Source organism: Egretta garzetta, unplaced genomic scaffold (genome assembly GCF_000687185.1).
Source record: "Egretta garzetta isolate BGI_Z169 unplaced genomic scaffold, ASM68718v1 scaffold136, whole genome shotgun sequence".
NCBI classification, from domain to species: Eukaryota; Metazoa; Chordata; class Aves; order Pelecaniformes; family Ardeidae; genus Egretta; species Egretta garzetta.
The window spans coordinates 439,402-457,444 of record NW_009260066.1 but is presented as its reverse complement, the minus strand read 5'-3'; the positions used below and the strand labels follow the sequence as shown (position 1 = coordinate 457,444).

The following is an 18,043-nucleotide window of genomic DNA, read 5'->3' as shown; positions in this document are numbered from 1 at the left end:
CTCATTTTGTATTATCTGCACCCTCGTTTAGGGCACTCTGTCCCTGTTTAGGACAGAGTCCCACCATCCAGGTCATTAATGAAGTGCTAACCACTACTGGCCCCATTATCAGCCCTGGGGTACTCCCTACTGATTGACCCCCAGCAGAACTTTGTGCCACAGATCACAACCCTCTGAGCCCAGCAATTCATCCAATTTCTGGTCTACCTCACTACCCCCTTATCTAGCTTGTACTTCCTTAGTTTGCCTATAAGTATGTGATAGGAGACAGTGTTGAAAGCTTTACTACAGTCAACATAAACAGCATCCATTGCTGTCTCCTCATACACCATGCCATTCAATTCCACACTGTGTAAAAAGTGGAAGCCACTTGTTATTAAAAAAAAAAAAAAAAAAAAAAAAGTAAGTGTGCAGTGGTAAGTAGGACAGCCAGAACAGACAGTATTCCAAGAAAAGAGTGGTAAAACACCATAGTTAATTTCATTTTCAAAGCAAAGCTTTTTCTAATTTCAAAGTAAGATTTGGCAAGCACACTAGTGCATACATTTAGAAGAGGGCCTGAAAAATAATAATTAACCTTAACAAGATTTATACATAAAGAATCGTCATAACCTGTGCAAGGGGCAAGTTTAATCTTAACAAGTTATTAAAATATCTGATGATGACTGACACCTTAGTCCAATTTTCTTAGCTTTTCTGAAAACTAATTGCAGGCAACCTCTTGAAAGAGAAGTTCTCTAAACAGTCTTCATTCAAAAGCAGAAGCAAGTGAGGTATCTTGGTTACACAAGCCACCTACAGTTTCTGTAAGTATTTCTCAGGTTTTAAGACAGGACTTTTAGACATATACAAATCACATCATGCCTGCCTCAAATGACCAAAAATATAATCTGATAACACTTTTCTTTGTTATTTCCTGAAGTCTTCCACTAAACAGAAAGCTTATCCACTGAGGGAAGAAGTCAGTCCTATAATCACTTGTGGAAAGGTTGTAATTACCTGAGGGTAGCAATATGAAAAGTCAAAGACTCAAAGGCTGAAATCTTGGTTTATAAATGTCTTAAGATTGAGAATTATTGCCAATTTAGCAATCCATACTCTGTTAAAAAAACCACAAAAATGCAACTGCAGACATGAATCTGCTTTTCTTGTTAAGCAATTTAACTTGTTAAGCAATTACTGCCTCACAGGCAGCACTAGGTACTAGGGTTGACAGTTATTACAAAATAGAGTTCTACGGAGTGAGCATTATCCTCTGCATTTACCTACAGCTTCATAATAGCCCGTACATTAGCCTTATTGTTAAGACTTAATTACACATTGAGGAGAACCAAAACCCTTCCCCTTTCTTTCTCAGCTGAAGCCTCCAAAAGTCCCTTCCTTCTCCCTGTCTCCCCCTGTCCTCAGGAATCACAGATCATATCTCAGAAGACAGTCTGAGTGGTTAGAGAAGACCTTGCTACCAAAACTACATATCAGACATCTCTGCCTTATATTTACTTGCTTATTTTCTTATTACTGGTTCTAAGTAGTTTTGAGTACAAAAAAAAGAGTTAGGCTTCACCACAGGTATGCTGAATTCTCATCTTGAACTCCCTCCACTGGCTAGACAGCGAGTATAGTCTTGAATTATAAAAAAAGTGGATAAGACACCTGGGGATCATCTGGCCCCACCCCACCCCACAGTGGGGTGCCTAACTCAAGTATCCCAAATCATTCCACTAAGGCCAAATGCAACTTTTTAGCCACTAAATACCGGTGTTAGCTGTCTGGAGGAGACTGTTTAGGCAAGACTTCTAGAATAAACATGACATTTTCAAACATATACTGCCAGTACTTCAAGGTAAATTGTATAAGTATCAAGACGGAAAACAAAGTAGTTCTTGAAGGCCTGCGTTCCCATGATTTTTTTTTTTTATATCTGTTTTTGTTAGTAAGGAAGGATTCTATATTAAAACATCATTTTTTGTGAAAGAGACCACAAAATGGTTTTTTGACTTTTTGAAATAGTGAACGATTTTTTTTTCATTTCCACATAAGCATTAGCATGAATTATTTCTTCTCATTTTTACATCTGTGAAATACAACTCTTAAAACCTGAAAGATGTGAAATGGAAAAGCAAAGAGAAAGAAAATAGGAAAGGAGAGGAAGAATTTTTAAAGATTTTATCAAGAATATCTTTTGTCTAAGAAAAAGAAGTCGGAAAAGGAACTATATTTAGTTTGAAGAAAGATTGTCAACTAACAAAGTAAAAAAATACTAAATTCCAGAAATAAAAGTGTTATTCTGAATTCCTTTTTCATCTCAATAGTTTACTAAAAGCAATGTTGTTCCCAACTTTTAAAGAAGCTCCGAAAAGTGACATGCTATAAAGCATGCTTACTTTTCAATTCAGTTGCTCTTTTTTAAAACTTAACCATTAAATGTAATAAAATATTTTCACATTTACTGTCTTCCAGTGGGCCATCTATAGCTACAGGACAGCTGAATTTGATATAGTGTGAACCCTTAAAATGTTATAGTTAATAACTAAACTATCGTTTCTTTAAAGCACTATATTAGTTAATGTCTATTCTAAGTTTAGTGATGAAGGATTTCAATTTGCTTCAGATGTCGTATTGGCGGGATTAAAAACAGTCCTTACAGCCCTAATTCTTTTTTAATCTAGACTTCAGTCAAACATTTTCTAAAAGCTTATGTGAGTTTTTAAGACACTTAGGCATTTGTAAAAAAAAAGAAAAAAAATCTGTTAAAATCCAGCTGTTAGGTGTGGCTGTGCTAAGCAATTAACAGAGGCCTTTAAAATTATACAGACAAGCAACAGAAGACTTTTGAACTAATGTGATCAAAAAGGCACAAGAATAAAATAACCTTCTGATATGAAATAACTTTAAATATTAAGCTGTTCCCTATGTAGAATGGACAGGACAGGTCCTGAAGAAATTAGTTGTGATACTATTTGAGTATGGTAAATAAATTCCAGGAAGTTAATTAAAAAAAAAAAAAAAACGTTTTTTATGACATCCCAAACTACTTACCTAGCACACTAACAAAAACATCAAAAAAATGAAATGTGAGAAGAGGTTCTTTCATCTGTCCAAAGTAGTCCACTATAGTTTTGAAGACATCTCTTTCAAATCCTGAGTACGTAGGCTGCTTCAAATCTGAGCAGCTGGGCCCTACAAAGAGAGAGGAAAAAAAAACCCAAACCAAAAAAAAACACAACAAAAAGAGGAAATTAATTTGCAGCCATCAACCAGATCAAGATTTTTTTATTCCAGACAACAAAAATGCAACATCAAGTAGGAAAAAACCCACCAAACATTTAGACTCATTCTTCAAAATAGAAGTGAAATTGTATTGATCTATTTCAAGAAGGTCTAGTGAAAAAACATAGTAGAGGAAAAATATGAATAGTTAAGCCTTTATATACCCCACTGAAATAAGCTGCACTGACAGGAGAACGTATGCTCGCTGATCTTTTTCAACTTTGTTTAAGGCAATGATCAGAAAAAATATTGACTGTGAATATAAACAGGATTTGATAAAGTGGTAAAGGCACAGTTTGATTTTTTGATTTTTACAGAGGTGAATTTGTTTGATTTGGGTTCTTTTTCCCTCCTGAATTTACTTACAATTTGCTAAACATTTCATTGCTGATAATATCCAGTGAGGTAGTTCCTCTGCATAGGGGAAAAACAGACAGAAATTAAAAGCAGAAAAAACCTGAGAAAATTATGAACTGTAAAATGAAACTTAAGCTGAAAATTCTTTAAGAAGTTCTTCTTATATAGTAGATCAACTGATTGCAAAGGCAGGCTATACTTTAATGTAGGATCTAGCTTGAAATACATCTATACTGTACTACTTCCAGTACTCAATATCAACCAGTTATGCCTACTGCTCTTACAACTCAATCAGCAAAATGGATCATATCGCAAATCCTTAACCTGCCCTGCACAAGTCAGCCAAACTAGTTCAAGCTACACCTTCACTAGTGCATTACAGCAAAGTGTTTACTTTGCACTGAAGGTGATGAAAAGCACTTATACATTCAGTTCTGTCATTTCTGCAAGGAGGAAGTTAGTATCTTGAGGTGCTCCATTGTCTTTAAAACTAACATGTATATTTTCTGGAGGAGGTTTCATTCACAAACTAAACCAGGTTCCAATCTCATATTTCACTTCTCTACAGATTTTGTGGAAAACGTGGTGGCAATAATATTATAAGTGCTATATCACAGCAGCAAAGATGCTTTACTTTCTCCCTGATGTGCAAAGCAATTTTAAACTCAGCACTAATTTCAAAACACATTGGCTGAAACCTCAAAACTGAGAAATTCTAAGCATCTCTCAGTGTACATTTTGATTCTTTCCCAATTTTCAATACATATTTTCTTCACGTAAATACTCCAGTTCAGGTAGTTAAGGGCTGGGCTGACAAAGCCAGCTTGAAGTGAATAATATCCTTATCTTTATAAATGAAAAGTTGCTGCTCTTCCACCTTCATCTTTAAACCCTGCTAAAGCAGGAATATGTTTAGGAAAGTAAATTTGGAATAAACACTGGTTCTTACTACTGGGATGACAGAGGTCAACAATGGCATACTTCGCAAAAACGCTAGTATAGAAGAGGTCATACAAGCATAAAGATGCTACCTACTAGTATAGATTAGAACTAATACTTTTTTTAGGCTAGTAAACTACAATATAAAAAAAGTTTAATGATGATTTCTAAAATACTCACTTGATTTGTCTTCTAAAGTGACAATGCCTTGCTTATTGACATTGTATGCATTTTGGACTATATGCTTTGAATTCACAAGTTTTGTGTCTAACACTTCATCCAGAGAATCCAAACCCAAGACCTTTTGTAATCTGTAAAAATACATAAACACATAGTTCATAGATAACCTAATCTGAAAAAGGCAAACCTGTAGTATTAGGATAGATACAATTATGAAAAAAAGACCTCTCCATTTCATAGAATCATAGTATATTTCAGGTTGGAAGGGACCTGATGGGGTTCATCAAGTCCAACTCCCTGCTCCTCATAGGACTACCTAAAACTACACCATAAGACCAGGAGCATTGTCCAGATGCACCTTGAACTTGGACAGGCTTGGTGCCGTGACAACTTCTCTGGGGAGCCTGTCCCAGTGACTGACCACCCTTTCAGTAAAGAGCCTTTTCCTGATGTCCAACCTGAGCTTCCCCTGGTGCAGCTTCATTCCATCTCCTCATATCCTACTGCTGGTCACCAGAGAGGAGATCAGCACCTCCCCCTCAGCTGCCCCCCATTAGGAAGTTGTAGACTGTGAGGAGGTCACCCCTCAGCCTTCTCTTCTCCAAGCTGAGCACACCAAGTGACCTCAACCACTCCTCCCAAGTCCTGCCCCTGAGGCCTTTCACCACTTTGGTCACCTTCCTCTGGACACACTCTAATGGTTTGATGTCCTTATATTGAGGCACCCACAACTGCACACAGTACTCGAGGTGGGGCCACACCCATGCAGAATAGACTGGGACAATCACCTCCCTCAACTGGCCCACTATGCTGTGCTTGATGCACCCCAGGACACGGTTGGCCCTTTTGGCTGCCAGGGCATGCTGTTGACTCACATTCAACTTGCCATCAAGCCAACCCCCAACATTTCTTTCCGTGAGGCTGCTCTCCAGCCTTTCACCTCCCAGTTTGTACATATAACCAGGTTTACCCCGTCCCAAATGGAGAATCCAATAATTAGTCTTGTTAAATTTCACACGGATGGTGATTGCCCAGATCCCTCTGTAAGGCCTCTCTACCCTTGAGGGAGTCCACATCTCCTCCTAATTTAGTATCATTGGCAATCTTACGTAATGCACATTTAATTCCTGCACCCAGATAATTTATAAAGACATTAAAGAACACTGGCCCTAAAATCAAGCCCTGGGGACTGGCTGACAGCCTGATGTAACCCCATTTACTATAACCTTTTGAGCCTGACCTGTCAGCCAATTGCTCACCCAGTGTACTACAGACTTGTCTAGCTGTGTGCTGGACAGTTTATCTAGAAGGATACTGTGAGAGACAGTATCAAAAGCTTTGCTAAAATCCGAAACCACCACATCTACTGGCTTCCCTTGGTCAGTTAGACGGGTGACCTTTCCATAAAAGGAAATAAAGTTGGTTAAGCAGGACTTTCTCCTCGTGAACCTGTGCTGGCTATGACCAATGACTGTGTTGTCTCTCAAGTGTTTTTCAATAACTTCCAGAATAACCTTCTCCATAATTTTACCAGGCACTGAAGTGAGACTGACAGGCCTGTAGTTACCAGGGTCTTCTTTCTTACTCTTTTTGAAAATTAGAATATTTGCCAGCTTCCAGTTGACTGGACCTCTCCAGACTCCCAAGACCATTGAAAAATAAGAGAGAGAGGTCCCATGATGACATCAGCCAGCTCTTTCAGTACCCTGCGATGAAGCCCATTAGGCCCCATAGATTTATGTGTATCCAGCTGGAGAAGCAAGTCTCAAACAAGTTCAGGGTCAGCTGGGAGTTTATCCTCCCCTCCAGTCATAGTCTTCCAACACTAATCAGGGTTTGGCCACACAAATCCTCTCCCTGCAGTGGTAAACAGCATCTCTGTAGTCCTCATGTGTCACCTGTCCTTGCTTCCAATGTCTGCACACTTTCCTTTTCCACCTAAGTTGTAGAAGATCTCTGCTCAGCCAAGCCAGCCTTCTGTCCCACTTACTTGACTTCTGACATTTTGGAATTGCCTGCTCCTGCACTCTTAAGAGATGGCTCTTAAAAAGTGACCAGCATTCATAAACCCCAATACATTCAAAAGCAGATTCCCAGGGGACCTGCCTAACTAGCTCCTTCAGCAGCCCAAAGTCTACTCTCCCCATATTCAGGGGACATAGTTTTCCTGGCAGTTTTTCTCCTATCACCAAAGACTTGAAACTCAATTACTTCATGGTCACTGTGACCGAGACAGCCACCAATCAACACTTTGCCCACAAGTACCTCTTTGTTTACAAATAAAAAATCTAGGAAGGCACCTTTCCTAGTCAGCTCCCTTAGTATCTGCACCAAGAAGTAATCTTCAACATGCTTGAGAAATTTCCTGGACCTGTTCATATCTGCTGTATGATATTCACAGTTGATGTCTGGGAACTTAAAATCACCCTTAAGGACAAGGGCAGTTGATCTAGAGACATCCTGTAATTCTTTGTAGAATAATTCATTGATGTCATGGTCATGGCTGGGTGGTTGATAGTAGACTCTCACAACGTCTGCTTTGTTTGCTTTCCCCTTCATCCTTACCCAGAGGTCCTCCACTGTGCCACTGTCAACTGTAAGCATCATACAATCCAACCCTCCTCTTACATATGGTGCCACACCTTGCCTACTCTGCCTGTCCTTCCTGAAGAGCCTATAACTGTCCAATACAGCAGTCACTCATCCCGCCAGGTTTCACTTACACCAATTAACTTCGTAGCTCTGGGACTGGGCCAAAGTTTCTAGCTCCTCTTGTTTATTTCTCATGCTGCATGCATTAATATAAAGACATTTATAGTATAAAGACATTTCAAATGTGCTCCAGTGTACTCAGCACATTGCGGAGCAGACTGAAGGACTTTTCTTGTACACCATCCTCCAAACACTGGTGGGCCGCTCCCAGGCTAATCTCCAGTGAGCCTGGTCTTACCCCTTTCCCCCTTCAAACATAGTTTAAAGCTCCTTCAATGATCCCTGCTAACTCCTGTACAAAGATTGTTTTCCTCCTTTGAGACAGGTGTACCCCGTCTGTTGCCAGCAAGCCTGGTGTCATATAGACTGACCTATGATCAAAAACCTCAAAATCCTGCCAGCGACACCAGGCTCGGAGCCAGGTATTAATCTGCTGGCTCTTCCTGTTTCTTCTCTCATCATTCCCTGCAACTGGAATGATAAAGAACGCTTCTTGTACTCCTGATCCCTTAACCTGTCATCCCAAGGCCCTGAAGTCTCTCTTGATTCACCTTGGACTTCTTGTTGCAATTTCATCACTGCCTAACTAAAAAATCAATAATGGATAATAATCTGAGGGCGATACCAGGGTAGGAAGCTTTCTCTTCATGTCTTTAACCAGGGCCCCAAGGAGGCAGCAGACTTCCCTAAGAAGTGGGTCTGGTCTCCTTATTGGGCCTTCTGTTCCCCTCAGAAGGCAGTCTCCTATGACAATGACCTGCCTTTTTTTCCTTTGTGGAGGCAGTTTTGATGCAGGGTATAGGCCGACTTAGCCTTGCTAACACCTCCCACCTAGATGAACAACCCTTATGATTGTTCAGTTCCACTTGCAGAGTCTCATACCTATTATGCAAGGGCACCTGGAAAGGTGGGGCAGTCATGGAGGAGAGACTACTGTGCTGGGCAGGAACTTGTTTCCATTGCCCCCTGTACCTTCACTGTGTTCAGCCAGGCAGAGAGAGGCTAGAGGATCCTCCGTACCATGAGTACTGTCTGCCTGTTTGGCCTGTCCCAAGGAAGGCAGGGTATGGTTCCAGTAGTCCATCCCACTCTCTCTTCTTCCCTGATACTCAATCTACTGATGTCCTCCCAGAGCTCTGTCACAAAGCAGAGGAGACCCTCTGCCTGGGCACACCTCCTGCAGGCGTGCTCATTGCTGCTGTCCTGTACTGGTGTAAGAGCAGGGCACAGCCTGCAGCCTGGCACCCAGCTAGCAGCATGTTCCCACCGGAGCTCTGCCTGGGAAACTGTGCCGGTCATGGTGGGTACAGAGGTTAGAGAAGCCTTTGCTTTCTGCCAGGTGGGTACCATTGCTCCCTGCCCAAGCTGGTAGAGCTTCAGTGCCCTTCCTGCACTCCCTTCTGCACAAACTGCTGTGTCACACCCCATGTGCCCACCCTGTTGGCAGTACTCCCGGTCACCAGCGCTCCTCAGGGGCTTCTTTCATACATGTGGGGGGGCCTGGCCACCGTTTCTCCTGGCCCTGCCTAGCTGCTGTCAGACGCTGTCATTCGAGCTGTGGGCTCCTGGCAGCTTCCCCTGAGGCTTCGCCCTTTCCGGAAACCCCCCTGTGCACCACATTAAAGCGCTCTGCTGTGGATCATGCCAGCACTGGAGCTGCTTGCCTCGGCATCAAGTTTATTACATGGAGATAATGTGCTAGGTTTGGATCATTAATAAGGCCTCAACTGTGCTGTAAAAATAGGTAATGTATGTTACTTTTTTCTCCTGCACAAATAGTCTTAAGTAATGCCTCTAACTTTGCATAGGAAGTTCCTTTTGGAAATAGTAAAAAATACCTGAATCTCAAAGCTTTCTGCACTCAATTAGCTACTCCATTTCTTACCTCATACGAAGTATTGTACTTGTCATTGAAAGGTTTCATGGTATTGCACTTCTACAGAAGTGCTTCTGTTTCATAGCAACAAGAAAAAAAGGGAAAGACTGAGGAAAAAAGTGATTAAAACAAGATAAAGCCCACACAACAAAAGGACTTGTATAAAAACAAGAAAAAGTCAAAAGGTATTAAAGCACAATAAAGTTTCTTTGCAAACTTCATTTGCTGAATTTGTTAGCCAAATAACAAGCAGTATAGCTGGTCTAGCCACTATGGCTTTGATGACAGTGATGAAAGATGAGTGGGTGAAATTACAAGCATTACGAGAACAGACAGACAAGACTATTACCTACTACACAGTTTTACTCTCACAGCAATATGACTCACAAATATACCCACCGTGACAAAGTCATGGATTTCCATATCTCTTCTACATTTGTTTGTGTTAGTTCTCTGCGGAACACAAGTTTGCATGCTGGCACTTCTCCTATAGCTATACTGTGTCGCTTGTACCACATCTCAGAGTTCTGAAATCAGAAAAAAGACTCCTCATTAACTGGTGACTTTTCAAGTACTAAACAATATAATACATTTGTAGTCTAGCATGTATTTTAAATATTCCTAAATTCCAGTGACGTCGCCAAGATGCAAGGGAGTGTTTAGCTTTCACAGATATGCAGCATCTTTTCTTGGTTACATAACTTGTCCAAAGCTGAAAAATTATGTGTGTCAGAATAGCCATTAACGTTCAGGAGTCAATGGCCTCTAGTCCTGCGTTCAGATCCTCTCCTTGATTAAAATCAGCTCAACTCACTTGTTTTCAACCACCACTCTAATACTAAACATGCACTTATGGAAAAATTATTAGATGAGATATCAAAGACTGATATTCATCCTTGTTCCATGTATACTGATCATAAGTAAATATTAAGTTTATTAAAAGTTTCTATACATTAAGAAAGTAAAAGAAAACAGCTACAGCTGAAGACACTTATCAGATCTAGTCCACCATTGTAACCGAATAAAGTAAAGCAGAGAATGCAAGTGACTACTATGCTTTACTCAACCTTCACATCCTCTTAATGCTTGAAGATTGTCATCAACACGTCCATGGGTGGGCATGTTTGAGAAAACAGCATACTTTAAGGCAAAACTCCTAATCATTCCCAGTTCTTTGATTTACATCGTAACGCAGTCCTAAAGCACATTAACAGTATTCCTTGTGATCACAACCAAACCACAAATTGCACTCCAGGAATGCACTTAATTACTCCAAGCACTAATCATCTGTCATTCCATGACACTAGACTAGAGCTAGTTTGAGCAACTCTGAAATTAGTATCTGGTGTTCCACGTCACTATTTCACTACACAGACCCAGGCCCATCAATCCACACACAGTCAATAAATGCTCTGATGGATGCTGGAGCAATATAAGGTGCCACAACTTTGAGCTACCTATCTACTTCATTATTCCAGTGGAAGCTACACCTTTCTATAAAAGAGCCAGCAGAAACAAGCTTATTCCCTTGTCTCAGTAACTTCAATTTATGGTCCGCTGTATTAAGCAAAACTGCCAGTGAAAGATATTGAGCTATGCCAGGGTGTATGCTTTCGCATCTGAGTCAGATGTACATAGGCAGACTTTTGCTAACTTTTATCAGGCCAGGGTGCTTGGATGGAATTTTAGAGCAGACAGTTGGAGTCTGTAACATGTTAAAATTGCAGCAGATACTTGCTCAGTAACTAAAATACTCTATTCCATTTACTGGTCTTCAGCACTATTTTTTTTTTTATTTCCCTCAATCTTCTACCCGCTATTGAAGTCCCAAGGACTACGTTTTTCCCTCTTCAGAATCCTGCTGTATATGAAAGGTGCCCTTGATCTGCACATAAGTAATTGGATTACAAATATGGAACAACCATTCATTCAGGACTTCCAGATGTCCAGAAAAACGGTAGGAGCTACTTTTCCAAACAGACTATTGATCACCAAGAAATCCAAGGCTCATGTTGTGCACTGATGAGCATTAATAAAAGGCCAAGATTATCAAAGAAGTCCCAAGAGTTCACAAAATACAAGAACACTCACACACAAGACACACTGGAGGAAGAAAATATATTAGAATATATATATATATATAGGAATATATATAAATCCAGAAGCCCGGGCTTTTAAGATGTCCAGGTGGCAAGAGTTGATACAATTTTGGTTTACTAATAAAAGCAACAGTTTTTTCAAAAACTTGACAATGGCCGGATCAATCCAGGTAAGTGTGGGGCAGGATGATTCTCCAAGCTCACAAAGCGTAACAATGAAACCAGGACCGCTTCTCCTTAGCCACAACATACTCCTTACGAAAAAGGAATTTAATCACAGAAAACTTCATAGCAGTTAGGAAGGGAGTACTACTGTAATATTCTGCTACATGAAGTGTCTGAGTAAGAGTCGCAGTGTAAGTGACAGTGAAGTAACTATTTTCTCTTGTAGTATAAAAAATGCCTATTGGAATTTGAGAAAACTGGAATGCAAGCATACTGGCAAATACAGCCATGCTGAACATAGGATGCTCAGGACATCATAATCTGTAGCAGAAAAAACACTCAAAGCCAACACCCCCAGCAAATCATTAAGAACAATTTTACTTCACAGAAGCTTAAAATAAGGCTATTTTGCATTTAATTTTATATCCAAGTAATTTGTGTCACAACAAAAAGATAATTTGTTCAGTTTTGCTTTCCAAATATGCTCATATCTGGGAAAAAGAAAACTGGGTATCTTACCATTACAACTGATTTCACTGGGATGTGTTCTTGGGAAGTCCCAGCCTTTGGTTCATTCCAGTCTGGAAATTTAATTACTTCCTTTCCACATGAAAGTTTCTTTGGATATGGCTTCAGCGGTGAGGAAGGAGGAAATCTACAATTAGAGAATATTTTCAATGCTCTGAACTCCACCTTATTCCATATTTACCAAAGCAAAATTGTAGTACTCCTTCACATGCAAAAATACAACAAATGCCTTGGACATTCACAGAGCGACTTAGTTGCCTGAAGAGTGGTGTTGAGTGACAAATAAAGCATCCTAAGGTGTCCTGTTTAGCCTCCATCTGCTGCTCCAGAATAGTTCAGGTCCTTTGTACCTCCCATGACATAGCCGAGCCTTGGGTGAATATCTGATATCCCAGTGCACCTCAAATAGCACCAGCTGCCTATGCATAGACAATGGACTTGGATCTTCACTAGAAGACATTGATTCTGCTGAAAAAGCTGCGGGTATATTTTCCCCGTGCCAAGTGCACTGCTAGCATGCATCTCCTAAAGCAAAGCTGCATAACTAAGTCGCATGACTAATGCTTGGATTTAATTAGTGTGCATGCAAGTGCCCACACAAAGTTTTGTCCACATTACCATGTTCTTCTGGGTTTACATGCTTTCTATGCGGAGATCATATCCTGCAGTTCTTTTCTGGAGTGTTTTTCCAGCTGGTTGTGCAGGGAACTCGTTCACTTTTTAAGGCATTTCAAGAAGTGCCTTGAAGAAATTAGCAGAAATAAACCCTAAGCTAGCCCTTGCAGAAAACAAGGAAAACAAACTATCCCAGATCACATTCAGCTCAGTCACATCTCCAGCTTGACCAGAATTAAATTACTGCTAAACCTAGGTCAGATGACGTACAAAGGAATTAATGGCAGCACATCAGAGAGACAAATCAGTTTGATGGCAACATATCGTCAGTCTGGCCCAGACCAGATCTTGTTTACCTGCACTCCTAGGTTTTAGATGCTGAGATTCCTGATGGTTCAAGAAATTGCTTCAGCCTCACTGACTCTTTTAATCAGAATGTAAAAGGCAGTTATGTCTGTGACCATGCAACAAGTTTGTACACACATTTGTACCAGAAAGATTCTCATGCTCAAGAAATCCTCAAGTTTTTTCTAAAATTTCACCTCTCATCCTCTCAAGGCAGTTCCAACATTTAATTAGTTTTTAAATCAGTTTTGTATTGCAGTTTTGTTAGTCCGGTATTGCTATACTGCACGTGTTAACACGTTATGGTTTTGACCACGCACACTGAGTCCATTTGGCATATTCCACAATGCTCTTCAGCAGAATATCTGCAACTTGGGAAGATACCACTTCCTTCGGACAAACTCTGCACCTTGCACTAACCCTGCAAGACTTACTCTGCCTTTTAAAAGTAACTCAGATTACATGGCAGATGTTCAGCTGTTGAGTGTTCTCAACTATTTTTCAGCTATTTGTTAATGTTAAAACACCTGCAGCCTTTTTTTCCCTTCGTCTTACAGTATTCTCAACAGTTCCTTGTTTCCCCTTCAGTTCTTCACAATTTTTAGCTTTATGTCATTTGCTGTCCTCATTTTCAACCAACCAGTAAATGAATGAGTTCTTACAAGCAGAAAAAAGGAGTGCATTCCCCTTTCTCAGGTAACATTACAGCAAGATCTGGATAGAGACAAGTTTTTAGATGAACAATGAAAAGCCTCTGATTTTATGATGAGCAGAATAATATTACCAAAAGATAGCAACTGATAAGCATTCATTCCAAGGTTGACACGTCAAAATTAGCATGGTTTACAGCCAGTGACACTAGTTTTAGGAGATTGTACAAGGAGGAAGGAGAGATACCTGTTTGTGTCCAGGGCAAAGGGCAGAGAACAGGGTCAACTAACATTGGTATCAACTGTATACAAAGTACCACAGCCGAATTCCCAGTTTACTAGCAATGCAGGAGTACTAACCCTTTTGTTTTTAATGAGATTGTACAAGGAGGAAGGAGAGATACCTGTTTGTGTCCAGGGCAAAGGGCAGAGAACAGGGTCAACTAACATTGGTATCAACTGTATACAAAGTACCACAGCCGAATTCCCAGTTTACTAGCAATGCAGGAGTACTAACCCTTTTGTTTTTAATGGCCATTGCTTAGATTCAAAAAAAAAAAATAAAGCCTGACAACTTCCAAAATGATAACATATATTGTAGACTACACTGAGCCAGGACACACAGACACACAGTCTTTCCTATTTCTAGAGGCCACACTAGTGGTTAGTGTTCTCATCTTCATATTTAATACTTGCTCAATACTCTCAGGCAAATCAACATTTGGCAACATCTCTTTCGCATACTCTGTGAACAAGAACAGACAACTACACTTACATGTGAAGTTAATGAATGACACAACTGTGCACCAGTTAATAAGTTAATACAGGAATTTACAGAAAAGGTATGAAGCATATCATACAAGCACTGTCAGTGGAATTAAAAGCGACTTGTACTGCTACCTGTATCAACACAGTGAGAAACAGATTCACAAAATTAGGAAAGTCCACCAGAGGGAGCTGCCAGGCCATTAAATACATGAATAAAGGCAGGCTGGAAAAACCGATGTTTACCTCCAGAAATAAGAGAAAAGCATGTTTTAATACTTAAAGCCAAACACCAAAACCATGAATAGCATATACAGTTTATTTATGCACCAAGCCCAGTAGGAAAAAGCTGGCTCCAATTCAAGATGCACGAAGTTATGCAGTTTTAGTAAAAAAACCTGTTCAATTAGTAACTTTGTTATCTTTTGAATGGGAGGCGCAGAAAGAACATCATTAAGGTAGCTATAACAAAAGAGCTCTCTTGTCCAATAGCAGACCATTAGGCAGAGCACACAGAAAATGAGAAGCACAGAAATATTTCACCCAACCAACTTCTACAGCCTGCAGCGTCCCCCACAGCCTGCAGCTCAGTAAAGTCACTGCTGAAAATACAAAGGAGAACAGAACAAAATAATTTGAATGTGTCACGATGCCAATACAAAACAAACAAAAAAACTACAACCACAACAAACCCAAACTAAAGAGATATAGCATAATACCAGCAGTTACCAAACCCCATATTTGATCTTTTGACAAAAAGTCAATGCCCAGAAAGAAAGGAGATATAGTACACCAGTGAGGCGTATAGTACACCAGAAAGGAGATATAGCACCCGTGAAAAAAACTGTGCTGTCCCAAGAATAGACAGAGCAGGACTGTGCTAGGAACATACTAAACCAATAACACACCTACCACTATGTGCTGTACCAGCATCTAACTGCTTTTCTAACTCTGTTTAAACAAACAAGTAAAAAGCCCACTCCACACCACTCCTTTACATTTAACCTTCCTCAGGCCAAAGTCACGACGCAGGATCCTCAGTGGCTATTCTTGTCTTCCATGTCAGTTTTCCAACTGGAACTAGTCAAGGACTAGGTGAACGTTCCCACTATCTCGCCCTTCTATAGCAGCCATAATCAGCTGGCCAGAGAAGAATTTAAGAACGGGACAAGCATACATGATGCTTCTTCAGCACACTTCCCCAGCCTTCAGTCGTTTTCAATTCACAGACTGCAGAGTCATATATTGTTTTTATACACTTAGCAACAGACTTTCTTGTGTGAGCTTCTCAAAATATCTTCAGATACAAGTCCCTTGATACACTGGGTCCTTCGAATTTGAGTCCCAAATTCTAAAGTTTAACGTTTTCCTGGATTAAGTGTTACACGGAATTTCCCTCTACGGAGCTAAGTTTGGAGGGAAGACTCATGTTTTTATTCCCCCCAAATTATTTAAAATTTCTTCTATTAAAGTTATTTGAAATTGGTTTGAATATTTAACTTATTTGGCAGGGAAGCTGTAGAATTCAGTGTCATTTCCTTCAGAAGGCAGGCTAAAAACCAGCTACCACTTTTACTGAAAGATGTCATGCAGTATCGTAAGAGCAAGTTGAATAGGTGCTAATTTGCTACTGGAATTAAAAACAAATCTGATCCAATCAGACTGTAAATCAACTGAACTGCACTGGAACAATTTTGACATAAGCCACGGTTCTTTTATAAGAAAGTATCTATCTTGACCAAGTTTGCTTATTACAAAGTAATAGAATTACATCCTACATACCTCTCACTTTGAAAGTATTCCAAGTTAATAAATAAAATTAAGAAAGTAATGAACAAATACACTTACAGCATAGGTGTACAGACTAGACAGCAAAAAATATTAGGCACACTCTACAAACAATCTAGTTAAGATCACAGATCAAAATGAAAAATCAATTTCATCCACATTAAGCAGAAATTCAGTATTACATATATTTTTCTAAAGATAAGATTAAGAACTCATTACGAAATAATTAATACAGTTTCTTTAAGCATGTAATAATATATATAAGTAGAAGCTTAGCATTATAGCTGATGTATTTTCCCCATTGCTCTGCATAATATCTCCCATTTCCTCAAAAGATGACTCACCATGATATAAGTTACAGATCCATACTTAAGGTATGGTCATTTTCACACTACTTTTTCACTGAACAGGGCACTACAAGATGGTACAAATTCAGAACCTGCAACTTCTGGGCACCCAGACCTGAACTGAGGTCACAAAAGGTGACAGAACCCACTTCAGTAAGCTTTCATTACAAAGAAAATTCTTTTCTTCTGTTAATAAGCCACCAGTTGAGAGGCTAAACAGGGATATGTAAGCAAGCATCATTGAGGATGAGCAAGTAAAACTTTGCTTCTTTTAAGACAGTTTTAATCCCCAACCCAAGGAGTATAGAAGGCCTTTCTCTTCTCTCAGGAGGAGTGGAAACAGCATCCAAATGAGTCGGGGGTTGGGGGGAGAGGGAGGACAAATGGATTTCGATGCTCAATGGCATCCTCACTTCCATCAATGTCTTCTTGATACATACTCTTCCAACACTGACAGACCTGATGTCTACCAACAGCAAACAGGGCTCACTCCCCTGTAAAAGCTGCAACAGCGTTTGTTAGTAGTCACAGAATGTAATCAAGTAAAAGTGCCCTTCAAAAATATTTAAAAACAAACAAGCAAAAACAAACAAACAAAAAAAAACAAACCACACCACCAGCAAGCCAAACCTTAAATCATGACGGTTGCCTATCAATAGAGAAAATAAAGTCTTTAAAAGGAAGGGAGGGAGAAGACATATTAGCACCTTTGCAAAGGCATTCTACAAAAAACATTTGTAAGACCAATACACAAGAGTTATTACTCCCTGTTTCTAAAACCAAAATTTTTCAGTCACCCTATATAGGTTTACCTATACAAATGGCCATCATCTTGAAAGTCCTCTTTACCCCATCTTCCTTTAATATCTTCAATAACATGATTTTTCAGGAATTTTTTGAGCAGCTTAACCGTTTGATTGCGAGTCACTTCTGGGCCAAAGTTTTGATTAGAGCCAAGCAGTTCATGTAAACAGTCCACTGCCTCCGAGGCTTTAAAGCAACGCTCGTAGCTTTTGAAGCGACACCGATGCTTCCGTAAAGGCATCCCAGCACGAAAAAGTTCTATTATCTCGTTCCACTAGGGAAGAAGAACAAAGCAAACCGTTAAGGGAGCTCTTCTCTCAGAAACATTTTAGTAGTACAAAGCGAGATCAGAATGCAGACAGATCTGAATGCAGAACTAGGCATTTTTGCGATCGCCTGCATTTACAAGGACGCTAAAACCTAAAACTACGATTTAAACAGTTGAGATCCGGGAACAAACATCAGCTTTTGGAAGCTTAAAGGCCTAGAGCCCCACACTGCCTACAACTGTACGGATACAGCTTTAACCTCCGCTTGGCTTTTAACTCGACAAAAGGCTGGGCTGAAGCTCTGCTCTGCCGCCGCCGCCCCAGTCCCGCGGGG

At 40.0% G+C, this 18,043-nt stretch overlaps 1 protein-coding gene across 1 annotated transcript in view; it reads right to left on the bottom strand.

Annotated features, from left to right (window-relative positions):
• The window catches only part of DEPDC1B (DEP domain containing 1B), a 25,099-nt gene that overhangs the window by 4,518 nt on the left and 2,538 nt on the right, over positions 1 to 18,043 (bottom strand). Inside the window, 6 exon segments of the mRNA XM_035896601.1 lie at positions 3,040 to 3,180; positions 3,637 to 3,684; positions 4,747 to 4,877; positions 9,734 to 9,861; positions 12,118 to 12,253; positions 17,449 to 17,804. Coding sequence (XP_035752494.1) covers positions 3,040 to 3,180; positions 3,637 to 3,684; positions 4,747 to 4,877; positions 9,734 to 9,861; positions 12,118 to 12,253; positions 17,449 to 17,804 — 940 coding nt within the window.